Raw genomic sequence first — 18,798 nt, 5'->3', positions numbered from 1 at the left:
GAAGAGTATGAGGAAGAGTATGAGGAAGAGAGGAAGAGAGGAAGAGTAAGTGAGGAAGAGTATGAGTATGAGTAAGAGGAAGAGTATGAGGAAGAGTATGAGTAAAAGTATGAGTATGAGTAAGAGTATGAGTTAGAGGAAGAGAGGAAGAGGAAGAGGAAGAGAGGAAGAGTAAGAGTAAGAGTATGAGTAAGAGAGGAAGAGAGGAAGAGGAAGAGTATGAGTATGAGTAAGAGTAAGAGGAAGAGGAAGAGGAAGAGGAAGAGAGGAAGAGGAAGAGTAAGAGTATGAGTAAGAGAGGAAGAGAGGAAGAGAGGAAGAGGAAGAGTATGAGGAAGAGTATGAGTATGAGTATGAGTATGAGTAAGAGTATGAGGAAGAGGAAGAGGAAGAGAGGAAGAGGAAGAGAGAAAGAGGAAGAGAGGAAGAGTGTGAGGAAGAGGAAGAGGAAGCTTACTGGTGTAAACCAGCTTAAATCCCTCTGCCGTGTCGTCTTGATCAGAGTAAAACTCGAGCCACAGGTGATTGGACGTGCTGGTCAACGACTGACCCAACATAGAGGAGCCCGAGAAACTTCCCAGAAGCTCTGCGCTGCTGTCCGGACCGTCATATACCTGGGAAAGGAGGCCAGAGGAGTCATTACAATACCCAAAATAGCACTTTATGATTACTTTTCAGTATCAAAAGAACATGTGTTGAAGCTTGTGCAGGCTCTGAATGAGTATTTACCTTGAGAACATCACCTTGAGCCAGATGAAAGCTGTTCGCTGAGATGTTGATTCCTTTCCCCGCCTGTACTTGAATGTTGTAGATGCACTCGTGGTTGTTCTCGTAATTGCGGGGATAGTTTGGGGACAACAGGACGCCGGAGTTCTTGGAAACGGTTGAGCCGCATTCAGCTGTGGACAATGGGACCCGTAGTGACACAGTGGAACAGCAACATGTGAAAAGTGTCAATTTGGGGAAGTAAACAGAAAGCGAGGTATATAGAAAGAGAACATATACCATCAAAACATGCAATATATCTTGAACAACATATTTTGTCACTCATTGGTTGCATTCGAGTCAGTCTTGTATCGCACGATGCAATGCGCTCGTCCATTTACAGTGCAATCAAATGAAAAAGAAAATAATACGATGTTCCTTGAATCGTTTAATTTTATTAGACTCCGAAAAGGTCAGAAATTGACCATCAAAATTGGATTAAAAAAATGCAACAAAAAAAAAAAAAATTCCGTAACTAGATGCCAATCACTGAATTACACTTGAAACATATTTGCATGTGATAACAATTAGGACAATATAATTTGAAATGCTTATTGAATACTGCATACTTAAAGAATACTTGAAAAGGTGTAAAGTTTGACTACTTCAAAATTTCATGTTTAATTCAATTTGTTACTTGCCTTGTCTTTAGAATTAATAACAAATTAAAAACAAAATTCGATGCACTACCTTAGTAACTAGTATATAGGTACACTGTAAAAAATATATCTAGTTTTTACAAAGTTGTAAATAATAATAACAAAACAAACATTGTACATTACAAGAAAATACTATTTCAGTCTTTCAATGTGTTGCTTGCCCTACAATTAATTGTGACATTTACTGGCCATTTCTGAGAGAAAATATCTTCCACACTACATTTTTCAAGTGCACTATGGTAGAAACAACAAGCAAGTTTATAGTCTATAAGTACCCTGGAATTTTTTTTTTTTTTCAAAGTTGTAAATAAATATAGGCAACACTTCATTCCGATGGCCCACTTTACCCCGAACTCTAACCTACAGTCGACTAATACTCTAATGAGAGCTAGTTGACATGTAGGTGCAAAGTTACTTACAGTTAGTAGAATGTCTGAAGTGAACTATCGAAGTAACGTGTAACAAGTCTTTCCATATCATAATTTCACTTTGCTGTTTCTTTGTAATTATTTGTGAGGTAAATCCTACACCATATTTTTGTCATTGTATAATAAGTAGTAGTGCAGAATGCTGTGAGTAGTACACTAGAATTCCATTCAAGTCAAGCCACCTTCATTTTTATAGTGCTTTTAACAATATATATATTGTTTCACAGCAGCTTTACAGTGACAACAGGAGATTACAGTAACAGAGAGTGTTTAGGCTTTACAGCAGATCTAGATTAAAGTTATTGTCCAGCTAAAGTTAGTTTTGATTGATTCACTTCCGTTGTAAAGATCATTAGTTATTAACTTATGGGCCACTAACACACACCGTTCTCACAGAAAACAGAAACTCTTAATGTGTCCTGGCCGTTCATTTGCACGACAGCAGTGTTTGCAGCTCGAGAACGCAAACATAATCATCACAGTGTAAACTTCAAAAACGGTGACGGCGTGCATATGCATATTACGTGTTTAGTCTATAGGTATGTGCTTTCAAAGAGACCTCATTCAGAACGCCATTGAACTGGAAAGCAACCATGAAGACCAGTGAACCTCTGGACGTGGAAGCGAATGAGAGCGGCACGTACCCACACACCTTGGCAGAGGTGCACTCCACACACGCCGCCCGCCGCCCAGACACGCGATCTCTCCAGCGCCCTGCAGACGATAGCCTGGCTCACACGAGAACGCCACGCTGGCGCCGATGCCGAAGCTGCCGCCGCTGTGCCTGCCAAACACCGGCACGCCAGGGTCCTCGCACGGCTCCAGATCATATTCTGAACAACAACAGCAGGCAAAAAGTTTAGCAGAAAACTTTCTCCGTTGGCCTCATTACGTTAGACAGGCTGAACTTCACTGTGAGCTAAAAAACGGTGCTAAATATTGTAATACAGGATGAAGGATTTGACATAATTCATGTAAACGGTAGGTGCTATTACTGTTTCTTATCGCTACATGTTCGTTCCCGGAAGAAACTCAATGGAGGTGTTTCAGGAGTTCAGAAACACTGACTCTGATATAGAGAAGAACTCCCGCTGGAGGGACTTTGTGGCTTTAGCATGGCCTTGATATTCATCCAATGTCTCGTTTAATATCACATCATGATTCTTAGAGTAAACGGAGACTGAACATTTACCCTGAGTTATCTGCAAACACTCAAACAATCAATTAGGGGCAGTGTAAATCATTTCCACGTGTAAATGATGGTTGGCCTTGAACCGCAGCTGCGCTTCTCTGAGTTCAGATGAGTTTGATGCTCGACAGCAAAACAACATCAGTCGCTTTGTTTGCTCTCATATCTCCATATTCAAATCTATTTGCGTTCAACATATGAGCGCGTGCACCTTGCCACTCTGAAATTGTATAGAAAAACAGATTTCGTATTACGTACAGATATCAGGTCTCGTCTCTGCACTTTCAATGCTAAAATGCTAATGGTGGAAAGCTTTTGTCAGCAGTTTCACGCCTGGTATTTTTTTGCATTATGCATGTCTGCTTCTGTCAATCCCATCAATATTCAGTATTCAGTAAAGGTCAACCACAGTTTTCATCAGGGAATTTATATTAGGCTAATACGGGAACTTGGCCTGTGGATAATTGTATGGGTATTCATAACTCTGGTCCTTCATTAATGTTTATGATGGCTCAGTAAACATGAGCCAAACCCTGTGGGCTCTTCACAGCTTGGCTTTCCATCAGAACGGCTCGTCCTCGAACAAACCGAATCTGAACTGAGAGAGAAAAATAGTGCAGCCAAACATGACAAATCTGGAAACATTTTACTTTAGTTTTATTTGTTTTTTTGGTTTAGTTACTGCGGTATGACACCAAAATGACATATTTAAATGTTTTATCCTTTAAAAAAAGTTCTTCATGCCTTAAAATAGCTTCAACCTCATTTAGTATACTTGGTTCTATGAATATGCAAATTAGTCCCGCCTCCACTCACTCGCACCAGCTCAGAGATCCATATGACATCACTGAGAGGTGACGCAAAAACACGGCCATTACACTGGTTAAAATAGCGGATTTCTCTGGATTTAAACATTTTAACCACAAACATATACTATTGTTTGGATATTCTAATCCAAAAATCGTACATATTGTGCCTTTAACACAGGCAAAATGATCAAAACAGCTAAATTGTTGTGGAAGTACAAGGGTTAAAGCCGGTTATTCCTGGAAACTGGAACTGCTTTAAAATGCTGCTGGCTTCTTGACTTTTTCCCCCCTACCAAATAAACTCATATTTAGTTGTCAAATCGGTTTCTTTTCCACTTTTGGTGGATCAGCTAATTCCATTAGTCGGCAGTGGCCGGTGGGAATCTGTGACTGATGACAAACGCCGCCCAAAGCCACGTCTAATATCAGCTAGCAGTAAAAAAGTCTCTGCTAAAGTCTGACGAAAGGACTGCCGGAAACACTGATACGTCTCAGACTTTCAATAAGCCACTGAGACGAAGCTCAAGCTGTTGCCAATTGATTGCCTTTATCACTGTACCAAGCGCCATCTATATCTAATTGCTGCTATGACTTTTCATAGAAAAGGCTTGTAGGCGCTGATAACGATAACGGCTCTTGTCCTAGAATAACCTTCGATATCAATATCCCCGGATTTAAGACTCACTATTAGATCTGCTAGTAATGGATGGTCACGGAAACAAACCATTCTTACATGAACTGTTTGTGATATTATTATGGGTAAAACGTTTGCCATTTTTAGGGAAGAAACGGTTCATTATTTTACAGTTTAGGTAAAAATGCTTTTACGAACAATTTGCACAGACGTTTTTGTAACCCAATGTTCATGTAAAATGTCACACTTGACTGATTATGACAGTTTGTTTAATAATGGAAAATGCATTATTTGCTCAGAATGGCTGGCTCAATTCGTACACTGAATTTAATTGAATTAACTGAATGCTTCAATTTACAGAAACCTTGAGTGTACTGCGTCCTGAATCACGCTGACCTTAGAGAAATACTGCAGCCAAACATGACAAATCTCTGCAAATGTTTGTTTTTTTAGCACTGTTGATAATGTTTGGCTCTTTTTGGAGCTTAGATGAATAAAAAAGATGTATTTAAATTTAAATTCTTTACATAACAGCATATGGGTTTGGAATGACAACAAATGTGCAAAATTATCATTTTTGGATAAAGTATGTAATTATATAAACTACATAACATTTTATGAACTATAAAACTCAGTGTTATTTTAATTTAGATGGATGGATGGACGGACAGACAGACAGACAGACAGACAGACAGACAGACAGACAGACAGACAGACAGACAGACAGACAGACAGATAGATAGATAGATAGATAGATAGACAGACAGACAGACAGACAGATAGACAGATAGACAGACAGACACATAGATAGACAGATAGACAGATAGATAGACAGACAGATACATAGATAGACAGATAGACAGACAGACACATAGATAGATAGATAGATAGACAGACAGACAGACAGACAGACAGACATATGACAGACAGACAGACAGACAGACAGACATATGACAGATAGACAGACAGACAGACAGACAGATAGATAGATAGATAGACAGACAGACAGACAGACAGACAGACAGACAGACAGACAGACAGACATATGACAGATAGACAGACAGACAGACAGACAGACAGATATATGACAGATAGACAGACAGACAGACAGACAGACAGATAGATAGACAGACAGACAGACAGACAGACAGACAGACAGACAGACAGACAGACAGATAGATAGATAGATAGATAGATAGATAGATAGATAGATAGATAGATAGATAGATAGATAGATAGATAGATAGATAGATAGATAGATAGATAGATAGATAGATAGATAGATAGATAGATAGATAGATAGATAGATAGATATCTGGAAATTGTTTTAACCTGAGAACGAGATGTTGAACCCCTGGAATGAAATGGAGAAGTCCGAGATGAAGCGGAGCTGGGCCTTGAAGTCCCCGTAGAGCCCGGCATTGACCGGCGTTGGTCTCTGGGATCCGGTGAGACGAGCGAGAGGTCGAGCAAAGCTGCCGTTCTCCGTCAGGAGCAGATAATCATGATGATCCTCCAGGTGAAACGCATGGAACATGAACTGCACACCTGAACAGCAGATCAGGACGAGATTATCAATATAACTTCTCCATCGGGACATCATAGCTCATTACTCTTGGAGTCTTTGAGGAAACAAGCTTTAAGTGTACGATTTTTTATTTTTTTTATATAAAATTAATCTATAAATAAATGTATTAATGCAAGGATGCATTGATTTAATCAAAAGTGTATAATGTTACAAAAATATATATGTAATGATGTAATGATGCTGAAAATTCAGCTTTGATCACAGGAATAAATTACACTTTTACTATATATTCACATAGAGAACAGCTGATTTACATTGGAATAATATTTCACAATTTTTAGTGTATTTTTGATCAAATAAATGCAGCCTTGGTGAGCAGAAGAGACTTCTTTAAAATATATATATATATATATATATTACCAATGGAAATTCTACTATCAGATGTTTATCTAGGATTATCTAAAGTGTTTTTGTTTTGTTTTTTTCATGTAGAGACACAAATATATTTACACACACACACACACACACACACACACACACACATATATATATATATATATATATATATATATATATATATATATATATATATATATATCAAAAACGAGCTCTCATCTTCTCCTGAAGGAATCTCCCGGGAACGTACCTTTGCCATGGCTGACCTCCAGAGTCCAGGTGCAGTTTAATGAGTTGGGATAGAGTTCGGGAAAGCCGGGAGAGAGGATGATGCCCTCAGGACCGCGAACATCACCTCCACACAGTGCTGTGGGAAGACATGAGAAACCTTGAAAAGAAGATCTGAAACTTCAGGAAGCTCAACTGCAGCTGTTCTCGCATCACTTCCAGTTTTCTTCAGAGTTCAGCTCAGGGAATTCACTAACCTTCACTGCGAGTAAAAATACCACTGAAAGGTTAATGAGAGTAACCAGAAATCCCCCTACTTTGAGCTACTTTCCACCTGCCGTTGTCTCCAGGAAAGGTCACGATCACTTTACTGTGTCCATGAAAGTGCAAAGTGCACGACAAATAAAGTTATTGTCTTCTAAAAGAAAGAATTGATTCTGAACTGCTGAAACGAGTCAGTAATTCCAGTCTCACTTCCTGTTACAGTGTAACTAATTTGCATAATGCCAGCCTCTGATCTTGATTGGCTGAACAGCGTCTCTTAGCCCCGCCCTCAAACACTGTAGTGTATCTGAGACTGGAGAAGTTTGGTTCGTGTTGTTCGTGTCGAGAAGACGCTGTTTTCTGCTGACAAAGCAAATCCACTGTGATGAGATTGATACGGTAAAACCCACACCATCGTTATTGCTCGTATCACTGTGATAAAGAGCTGAGATTCAGATATGATAATGAGCGTTTGGTTTCTGACCAATCAGAGCAGAGCAGCTCTCAGAGAGGCGGAGTTTAGAGAGACTGAATCTTCGAACGAACCGTTTCAGACTCTTCAAGAAATGAGGTGATGCTGCGATGTATGTTATGAGAAAATTAAAGTGTTTTTTGACTTGGATGCATGTAAACCTGTTGTAGGAGACTCCAAAATAACATTATGAACCTTTAAAATAGCATAATAGGGCAACTTTAAGTTTAAAACTTACTAACAGCTTGCACAATTAAGCAATTTGAACAGGAATTTGTGTTCAGAATTGTCACACTGAACTGAATACGACAATTGATGTTAGAATGGTTTTAAAAATGATTTCCAAAAATGTATTCTGGTTTGTTTTCGTAATGGCTGGCTCTTTTTGTAACCTGGCTCATCAAATTTGACATAAATTTATATAAAATTTGTGTGCAGATGAATGAAAAAATCATTTTACTTGGGACAAAAGCGTCTGCCAAATGCATAAATGATGCATAAATAATGAAACGTTAAAAAGTACTTCATGTTCTTCACATTCTATTCTATTGAATATTTCAGATTTGTGTCCGAATAAAAGAGTGATTTTGGACACATTTTAAAACATTAACAAAACCATCTGCTATATGTTGTGCTAACAAAGAATGTTGAAGCGAAATTGCAGAACTGTGCATGCACTGGACACACTCTTGATGATGTATATGTGCAATCAGGGAATCTGAAGCTCATGGCTCATTTCTAATTGTGTTTCTTCTGAACACAATCTGTCAATTGAAGAGCGACTCAAAGTGTCTGAAGAAAGCGAAAGCTGCGATAGGCTGGTGGCATTATCTCGGCAGGGCTTAAGCTATTGATTGGGGCAAATATAGATCTTGAGTAATGGTCAAACCAAAGAAATAACATTTCAGTCTCATGCTAAGACTCGACTGTAAAAACTAGTAACAGCAAAAGAAAACAACATGAGATGGAACAGAAAATCATTTTAAAACTGAGCTCACATTTGCAAACATTGTGCTTGCATTCCAATACACATACTCTTACACTGTGTCCTTACCCGACACGATGCAATTACAGAGTCAAGCAATTTGTGTCCACACCAGACACGCGACAAAATCAATCACAAACTACAGCCAATCAGAAGAGAGTGTGGGCGGAGTCTCTCTACAAGAGCACTAGAGTTCTCAACGGGTCGGGTCGGCCCGACAAACCCGACAGGACCCGCGGGTTCGGGTCGAAAATATAATCAAATGACTCGGGTCGGGTCGGACCTCGGGCTTAATCTTTTCCAGTCAGTGAAAAAAAAAAAAACATTTATTAATCATCGCTGCTGTTCACCGTAAAGAAAGTCTGGCTGCTGCGTGCAAGCGCATCACGGAGAGGGGCGGGGGCAGACCTGACGCCGCTGCGTGCACGCCTTTAGCCTGGAGAAGAAGATGGAGTTGGTGAAAAGTAAACTTGCCTCAGGTGAATTCACCGTCGCTACTACAGCCTATTTATATATTTAAAGTTTATTGTTTCAGTTGTTTGTATTGTTAAAAGGCGTGAACATTAAAGGTTGATTTGAATTTCCGTCTGCTGGTCATGATAATACGTGTATGAGAAAAAAAAATTCCGATGCGGCGTCGGGCCGCGGGCCGGGTTCGGGCAGATAATTCATGTTAATGTGTCGGGTTACATCGGGTCCGGGCTTTAAAAGCCACGGGCCGGGTCGGGTCGGGTTGTTATTTTCAGGCCCGTTGAGAACTCTAAAGAGCACTGCACTCGCAACCAAATCAATCACAAACCACAGCCAATCAGAAGAGAGTGTGGGCGGAGTCTCTCTGCAAGCTCACTGCACTCGCAACCAAATCAATCACAAACCACAGCCAATCAGAGGAGAGTGTGGGTGGAGCCTCTCTGCAAACAAAATGCAGGAGTTGAAACCACACTGGACCATAGACAAAAAAAAAAAGCTGCTCTTTAAAAAAAAAAAAAAACCAGGGGAAAAACACCCAAGCCATCCGCTATAATCAGTCACTCTTGCAGATGAAAGCTTGGCATGGGATAATTACTTCAAGCGCAGAGAGGAAGTGATGAAAACGTTGGCGTTCATTCAATTTTAGTTTCACGTCAAACTTTCCACAGGCTTATCGCTAAAAATGCACATCGGTACTTCCTCCTCCTCGATTAACATAAAATCATCCATCGTGCTTGAGTTAAGCAGACGACCTGTTTCGGCCCCTTTTTTCAGGGCTAAATGGTTGTTAAGGGCTTTGTTGCAATGCATAAGCGAACTCTCAAGTCATTAAGGGAAAATGCTTAACAACAGCCTTAAAGGTGACATATTATGCCCCTTTTCACAAGATGTAATATAATTCTCTGGTGTCCCCAGAATGTATCTGTGAAATTTCAGTTCATAATTCCCCCCAGATAATTTATTATAAGCTTGTCAAATTTGCCTCTTTTTGGGTGTGAGCAAAAACACGCCGTTTGTGTGTGTGTCCCTTTAAATGCGAATGAGCTTTAGCTCCGCCTCCGTTCAGAAGAGGGCGGAGTCTTTACACGAGCTTCAGAAACTCCGGCAGTAACAAAACAGGCCAATCTCACTCATCCAGAATCCCAGAATAACCAGTAGCGAGTGCAGCCTTACGGAGAGACTCAGGAAGAGTTTCTGAATGTTAGTGGAGACATTTGTGTAGTTGTTGTGGAGTTACATTGATCATCTCATCATCATGTTGAACTTCTCCACAAGTGTCCACAGTTCCTGAGGTCTTTATAAGACAGCGGTGACATGTTCTGGTCAATAGTGTTCAGTGCTCGTCTGTGCTCAACCACAGAACAGTTTCAGGCTTTGCTGGATCTTCATCATTGCGTTAGAACTGGTCTCTGTTGTCGCTGGTGTGTGTAAACGTGCAGATTAAGGGCCGGTAATATTATAATAAGATCCTCTTCATACGTCAGAAGGAGAGCCAAATCTGATCGGCTTATTTTATAACATGCTTGCAGAGAAAGCCTCACCAGAACACAGTTACTGGGTTTCACTTTTCACGTTTTCTGTGTTGGTAGAAGCACTGATTACAGCACTGACACACGGAAGAAGTCAGATTTTTATGATATGTCCCTTTAAAGTTTCTTAAGTGGCCCCTAGGTTTATTCTTGCACCGCGTGTTTCACTAAAGTTACCCTTAACCTTATAACGTAGCGTTTTCTTAACTAAAGGCCTTTCATGCAACTTCATAATTCAAGGAATGAATGCATATTTCCTCAGCGACTTCACCTTTAATGATAATGAATGTCAGCGTCACTCCCTGTGAGACGATGAAAGAGTCTAGCGCCTCGGGCTCAACATCTGCCTAAATCTCTTTCTTTCTTTCTTCCCTCTGGCATTGTGAAGTACCCAAAATATTTCCTCCACATTCAGTTCATTCAGAATGACATGGATTCATTAACATTTAATATGCCAAATGGGCCAGACATGTGATGAGTGCTATTTTGGAAATAAGAACATTTTACCCGAAGGTTAAAGTCAACAGAATGGACGGTAACACTTAATTTCAATAAATTATTCGAGTATTAGAGTATCAGTTTCATGCTGAACGTGAACTATGTCTTGAGTCCTGAGCGCTAGTCAGCAAACGAAACAATTTCAAGGGGTTCTTCTGGTTCATAATTAACATTTTAGCTGATCATTAACTGACGCTTGTCAGTTCTCATAGTGCCAAAGCTGCTCATGAAAAATACAAAACTTTGAGAACTTAGTCACAGACTTTTTAAGAACAGAACATTCCGTAACACTTCGACTCTATAAATAATGTATATGGATGGGAATGTAATGTAATCATTCTTTTGACACAATAGACAATAATAGGCACCTCATGTATAAACTAAACAAAAACAATATCATTTTTTGCCAACATATTTTTTATTTTATTGCATTTTATTTATTGCATTGATAATTGTTTTTATTTTATTTTTTGTTAATAATCCTTGTTTATTCCAGTACCAATATAAAATTAAGTAAAAAAAATGTTTTTGTTTTTTTATTGTGCATTAAAGGTAAATGTACAGTTTCAGAAAAAAACTCAAGGAAAACTTACCTAAACTTATTTTATTTATTTTATTTTATTGTTTATATATTTTATTATATACATGTATATATATATATATATATATATTATTTTTTTTTGTGCATTAAAGGTAAATGTACAGTTTCTGAAAAAAACAATGCAAACTTACTAAAATTATTTTATTTTATTGAAATGCATTGCACTTATGCACTGATAATTGTGTTTATTTTTTTAATAATCCTCGTTTACTCTGGCAGCACTATAAAATTAAGTATAAAAATTCAAATGACATTTTATTGTGCATTAATGTAAACATACAGTTTCAAAAACATAATGTAAACAATGTAAAACTTGATTTTTATTTTATTAAAAAAATTGTATTGCATTGCATTGATATGTATTTATTATTAATTTATACATGCATAAACTAAACAAAAACAATATAATTTTTTGCCAACATACATTCTAAATGTTCTGAATGAAACTTTAACTACATATTGTCACATGAACAACCAGTTTCAACAGAAATGGTTTTTATTTAGATCTGACGGTATTTCCTGCTGTGAGAGAAATAGTTTTTTGATGAGATTTGCAGTCTGAATTAAATGTGAAGAGAATTATTATACAGGCTCGTACAATGAGGCTTTAATTAAAACGCTACAATAGTTGAATGTTTTTTACTGGTCTGATGGAGAGGCCAGCTCACCGTCACATGTGGGCAGAGGGTGGCTCCACCAGTGGTTCTTCTCACACACTAACTGGTCCTCGTGGCTCAGTCTGTATCCGGGCTCACAGCCAAACCACACCACTGAGCCGATGGCCAAGTCCTGGCCGTAACGGATCCCGTTTACCGGAACACCGGGATCCAGACATGAATGAGTGTCCAGAGTGACGCCTGAAGCAGAGAGAATGACAACGAGAGATTATTTGACATCATTTAAAGTTAAAATAATAGTTAAAGAGATATTTTTAATAATAGTTAATAAAGTCAATATTTGATCATTTTATTTTATTGTTAATTAAAGGTAAATGTTTATGGTTTCAGAAAAAAACAATGCAAACTTACTAAAATAAATTTTTATTTTTATTTTATTGGAATGCATTGCACTGATAATTGTGTTTAAAATAAATGACATCACAGTAAATAAAATTTGTATTGTGCATTAAGGTAAACATACAGTTTCAAAAATAACATAAACAATGTAAACTTACCTACAATTAATTTAATTTAATTTAATTTAATTTAATTTAATTTAATTTAATTTAATTTAATTTAATTTAATTTAATTTAATTTAATTTAACTTTATTGCATTGCATTGCATTTGATTGCATTTTATTTTATTGGATTGCATTGATAATTGTATTTATTATTACTGTATTTGTTAGTAATACTAGTTTACTCCAGTAGCAATATAAAATTAAGTAAAAAATAATAATTGTATTGTGCTTTAAAGGTAAACATCTAAAAAAAGCAATGTAAACTTACCTTGAATTTATTTTTATTTTATTGTTTAAATTAAATTAAATTAAATTAAATTAAATAAAAAAATGTAATTAAATAAAAAAAATTAATTAAATTAAATTAAATTAAATTATTGCAATACATTGCATTGATAACTGTATTTATCATTACTTTATTTGTTAATAATACTTGTTTACTCAGGCAGCAATATGAAATTGAATAAAAACTATTTTTGTTTTATTTTATAGCATTTATGGTTGTAAGCAGCAATGCTGCAAACGGTCTGGACATATGAAAGCAGTTTTTGTCAAATCAATAAAGCACACTAAATCGCAAAAAAAGGGAAAGAAATGGAGAGAGTGAGACAGAATACTACAAAGAGAAATCCTCAAGCTGTTTGCTTGTGTGCAGAAACAGATACGATTCAGGTGGAAATATCATTTCTCAGGCAAAAGGCACAGGGTTTATAAAGACGGCCGACTCACTTTCATAAAAGAGCTTAAAGCCACTGTTAGAGCGACTGTTATCGGTGGTGAAGAGAAGATACAGGAAGTTTCCGCTGCTGAACAGGAACTGAGGGACTTGGGTGCCATTTAGAGAGGCGATAAGGGGCGAGAGGAGATTAGGCCCGTCGTGAACCTCCAGAAAGTCATAATTGAGTTCTGTCTGGAACCTGCCGGAAATAAAACAGATCAAAGAAAGGAGATTTAAAAATGACACGTTGAAATGTGTTTCTATCCAGACACACAAACACAAACAGCTCATTACCCACGGCTGACCAACTGTTGCTCGTCGACCGCCTCTGTTAATGAGAAGCCGGTGTTCACACTGTTTACTGAGGGGATCAAACCGCTTTGTGATGTGTGTGAGTACACACAGATCTGCTGCCGTGAGCTTGATTTCATGGAATGGTTGAGCTAATAATGCAAATGCAGTCATTTATGCGTCCTCGTGTTGTTCCGAACCGGTATTCTTTCGGTCTTCCGCAAAATGACATTCATTACAATGAAAACAAAATGAATCAATAAAATTGCCTAAAATAATCATGTAAGTTATTCTTCTGAAGATAGTCAGTCTTCTTATGAAATCATGTTATTATTGCCTGACAAATGGAGCAAAAAAATAGATGATGGGATGGATGGATTGAAGGATAGACAGACAGATGAAAGGATGGATGGAGACCAAATCAATCACAAACCACAGCCAATCAGAAGAGAGTGTGGGTGGAGTCTCTCTGCAAGCTCACTGAACTCACAACCAAATCAATCACAAACCACAGCCAATCAGAAGAGTATGTGGGTGGAGTCTATCTGCAAGCTCACTGCACTCACAACCAAATCAATCACAAACCACAGCCAATCAGAAGAGTATGTGGGTGGAGTCTATCTGCAAGCTCACTGCACTCACAACCAAATCAATCACAAACTACAGCCAATCAGAAGAGAGTGTGGGCGGAGTCTCTCTGCAAGCTCACTGCACTCACAACCAAATCAATCACAAACCACAGCCAATCAGAAGAGAGTGTGGGCGGAGTCTCTCTGCAAGCTCACTGAACTCACAACCAAATCAATCACAAACCACAGCCAATCAGAACAGTATGTGGGTGGAGTCTATCTGCAAGCTCACTGCACTCACAACCAAATCAATCACAAACCACAGCCAATCAGAAGAGTGTGTGGGCGGAGTCTCTCTGCAAGCTCACTGCACTCACAACCAAATCAATCACAAACCACAGCCAATCAGAAGAGTGTGTGGGCGGAGTCTCTCTGCAAGCTCACAACCAAATTTATGATGGTGGATAGATAGACGGATGACATCATCAAGTCTTCTTATTTAGTAAGTAATTTGATAGAAAAGAGCAGCAGCCAGCACATTTATCATAAGATCTCCTTTCATATTTTACAGAAGAAAGAAAGAAAAAAAGAAGAAGAGCCGGAGAAACACAATCCAGTGTTTTGTGCTCCTGATCTCGAGGCGTTCGCTCCCGGGAGTCAGTCCTATCAAACTCCAGATCTGATATGCTATTTCAATGCGCTACTCAAGGGAAGCATTGCAGTGCAAATGAAATATAAAGTCAACCATTCGTAACAAGATACAGATTAATTCCATTTCCCTTTCACGGCTGCCTATGGATCAAGCTGTGGATGTAGCACTGTGCCATCATTTATCCAGACGCTAATGTTGAGCCGCTCTCGGCCTGAGCGCCATGACAAACACTATCCGGAAACATGTGAACTTTCCCGCATTCAGCTCAGGCTTACGATTCAATTACCTTTGACATTACACTTTATTAACTAGACTCTTACAGCAGACCGAGACTTTATAAAACTCACACCCAAACACTCTGTAAGCGTGAAATGCGCTGATGTGATTTGTCGTCGCAGAGAGCTGATGCCTTACACCGTGTGCTAACCAGACGCGCTGCGATAAGATTCCAGCGACAAATAATTTGTCTGTCCACACTAGACACGACGCGACTGCAAGATGCGTCAAAATCAATCAAAACCCACAGCTAATCAGAACAGCGTGTGTGCGGAGTCAGCTAATCAGAACAGCGTGTGGGCGGAGTCAGCTAATCAGAACAGCGTGTGGGCGGAGTCAGCCAAACAGAACAGTGGGTGGGTGGAGTCAGCCAATCTGAACAGTGTGTGGGCGGAGCCAGCCAATCAGAACAGCGTGTGGGCGGAGTCAGCCAATCAGAACAGCGTGTGGGCGGAGTCTCGCGGCACCAGAGAGTAATCTTGACGGCACACGAAAGAAAATGGTTAAGTAGCAACATAATCAAATTCACAAATATTACACCATTTAGCCATTAAAAATACATAGGCTACTGAGTTACTAAAGCAATCTTTGTCAAATAATACACTTGTTTGTTCACAGTTTGAACGTTCTTGTTTCCATTTGTTTAATTTCAAGATCTGAGGTGAATTATCCACTGTTGCTTTTACAGCTACAAAGCTGGAGCACTAAATGATATTCAGAGTCACATTACATGCTTTTAACATTAAATAAAGCACATAAACAGCACCTGAGATTATCATCGCCACACTTTGTGTTTGTTATTCCAGCGCGACGTCGCAGAAAAATAAAAAAAACGTTTCTAAAACAGAATTGTCACGTGTCGCGGCTGGTTAGGACAAACACTCTGATTAACATGGAGAAGAACCTTTTATTGCGCGTTGCGTGAAGTTAGCACACAGCGTTAGTGTGTTTCTATTCTATGGATGGATGGACGGACGGAAGAATGATGGATGGATGAACTGAGATGGATGGATGGATGGATGGATGGATGGATGGAAGAATGATGGATGGATGAACTGAGATGGATGGATGGATGGATGAATGTGAACTTTACCGCATTCAGCTCAGGCTTATGCTTCAATTACCTTTGACATTACACTTTATTAACTAGCCTCTTACAGCAGACCGAGACTTTATAAAACTCACACCCAAAGGACACGGATAAAGAAATATGAATATGATGCTTCTGTAGGCGTGATATGCGCTGATGTGATTTGTGTTGGAGGATAAAGCTGATGCCTCAGTGTGTGTGTATTCTCAGAGCGATCCGACAGACCTGTCAAAGCTGATCTTGATGGAGCGTCCCGCCTCGGCCTCGATGACCCACTCGCAGCTCAGGGAATCTTTGTAGTATCCGGGCCACCCCGGGGACAGAACCAGTCCCACCGGAGCCGTGAAGTGGCCTCCGCACGGGGCTGACGACACATTTACATACACACCAGCAGAATGATTATTAGGACACTTCAGTTCGGCAGAGAAACCTTCTCTTCTCTGCAAAAAATTATTTGGTAACTCTTTACACAATAAGGTTTCATTAGTTTACATGAACTGAGAATGAACAACACTTCTTCAGCATTTATTAATCTCAGTTAATGTTAATTCCAACATTTACTAATACGTTATTAAAATCAAAGGTTGTATTTGTTAACATTAGTTAATCCACTGTGAGCTAACATGAACAAACAATGAACAGCTGGATTTCTATTAACTAACATTAACAAAGATTAACTAGTTCATGTTAGTTAATGCATTAACTAATTTATTATTAACTGATTTTTAAACCAACATCTTTGGCTTTTTTTCAGTAAAATGTCTGAATATTCTTAAAGGGGTCATAAGATGCTATTCAAAAGATCATTCATTTAATTTTTGGGTGTAATAGAACATATTAATGTACTTTATTGTTTTTAACAAAACACTATTTTTCACATTATTGCAGCACCTCTATTCCCAGTCTGTCTGAAACGCAGTGATTTCTACAAAGCCCCGCCTTCTGAAAAGCCAAGAGTGCTCTGATTGGCCAGCTGAGTAAGTGCGTTGTGATTGGCCGAACACCTCGAGTGTGCGTCTGGTCAGTAACACTTCCAAAGCATTTGTAAACACACAAATAGAGGAGCTACAATAATGTACACTACATGTAAAAAATCATGTTTTTTGAACATTAAAGCATGTTAACCTACTCTATTACACCCGATGAAGAACTGATTAACTTTTAAATTAGCATCATATGACCCCTTTAAATAGTGTGAATAAAATTGCCAGTTTTAAGCATAAACTAATTTATTTTTTATAGAAAACAAGACTTAAAAACTTTGTGCTTATCAAGAAAATCTATCTTGATTTAATAATTTTTAGATATTTGTCACAGTACAGCATCTTTGAGTTAGCGATATGGTTCTTTGGAGATTAAAAAGTTCTTGATTTAAAGGTGCTGTAAGCAAACTTACAAGACACACAAAACGCCTGGAACTACCTGACAGATCTCACTGAAATAAGTGTCTGGAGAAATCACACCAGTCTCCGGGAAAAAGCAAGGAAAAAGAACAGGCGGGCGACCCACGCTTTTCTTTCTTTCTTTTTTTTTTGCCAATCAGAAACACCCAGCAAACACAGAACGTCCCCAGTTGTTTTTTTTCTTTTAGGAACCAAATAAGAAAATTCTCTGTAGGCTCTTTTTTTTTTATAACCTAAAGAGAACTTAGTTCTTAGAAACGTCTTTTCTGGGAACCAGAAATTGTAAGCTGGGCATTTTCTGCATGTTTGCAGATTTGGTTTTGCAAAAGTAGGTTTTAATACTTGAAGAAAGCTGTCATCTGTTAGCATAGATAAAGCTAACTGCTAGCATCTCCAGTCATCTCCACAACAGTTGCACATGGTAATTAGCAAAAACTTAACACTTTATAGGGCCAGTTTTGCAGAGAGGTCGTGGGATTTGAGTACATAAAGATAAGAAGTTTGCAGCTGTATAGCACCTTTAATCAAGAAGCTACGGATGTCTATGTTTGACTATATGTCAAAATACCCAACTTCTGGACACATATTCATAAAACCCTTGTATTTTTCTACTAACTCATCCCTTGAAACAGTGGCTATGTCTTACAGTGATTTTACCATGGTAAAGGGGGAAAACCAGCTAAAACCAGCCTAAGTTTTTGCAGGCTGGACCACTTCTTTAGCAGTCACGCTGGGAGTCCGACTTAAATCAGACACATCCAGCTTAAAACAATGAACACCAGCCAACCAGAGGGTTGTTCCATAAAAGATGCTAAGAAAAGCAGGGATTAAACTCCAAAACCCGACTTGAATAAACCTAACAAATAAGTTGGGGCTAAAGCGGTTTCATGAAAAAAAAAAATTGAACAGAAGTAATTCAGGGAAGAATTTTTTAAGAAACCAAATATAATAAAGATACAAAATATAGTTTTGGGTTTAGGACCTAAGCTACTTAACAAAGATGACTTATGCTTATTTAGAATGCTGAGAATTACAGCTTTTAAAGCAATAATAGTTTTTTTGGAGAAAGCAAGAATGTTTGGTTAGATTTAGTTTATACAGTACATTATGGAGAGGATAACGTGAAATTAAGAGCAAAAGTATACATTTTGAAAAGATATGT

The 18,798-nt window shown here is 38.4% G+C and overlaps 1 protein-coding gene across 1 annotated transcript in view; it reads right to left on the bottom strand.

The window, feature by feature from the left end:
• Positions 1-18,798, bottom strand: part of csmd3a (CUB and Sushi multiple domains 3a) — a 317,979-nt gene that overhangs the window by 198,584 nt on the left and 100,597 nt on the right. The window contains exons 16-23 of the mRNA XM_084386048.1: positions 16,459-16,597; positions 13,367-13,554; positions 12,125-12,313; positions 6,659-6,775; positions 5,817-6,032; positions 2,497-2,685; positions 730-899; positions 458-614 (exon numbers count right to left, since the gene is read on the bottom strand). Of these exons, the coding sequence (XP_084242174.1) occupies positions 458-614; positions 730-899; positions 2,497-2,685; positions 5,817-6,032; positions 6,659-6,775; positions 12,125-12,313; positions 13,367-13,554; positions 16,459-16,597 (1,365 nt within the window). The remainder of the gene's footprint in view (positions 1-457; positions 615-729; positions 900-2,496; positions 2,686-5,816; positions 6,033-6,658; positions 6,776-12,124; positions 12,314-13,366; positions 13,555-16,458; positions 16,598-18,798) is intronic.

The sequence above is a fragment of the Rutilus rutilus genome (assembly GCF_951802725.1).
Source record: "Rutilus rutilus genome assembly, chromosome: 17".
NCBI lineage: Eukaryota > Metazoa > Chordata > Actinopteri > Cypriniformes > Leuciscidae > Rutilus > Rutilus rutilus.
Note: the sequence above shows the minus strand (reverse complement) of the source record. Positions and strands in the feature narration are given on the sequence as shown.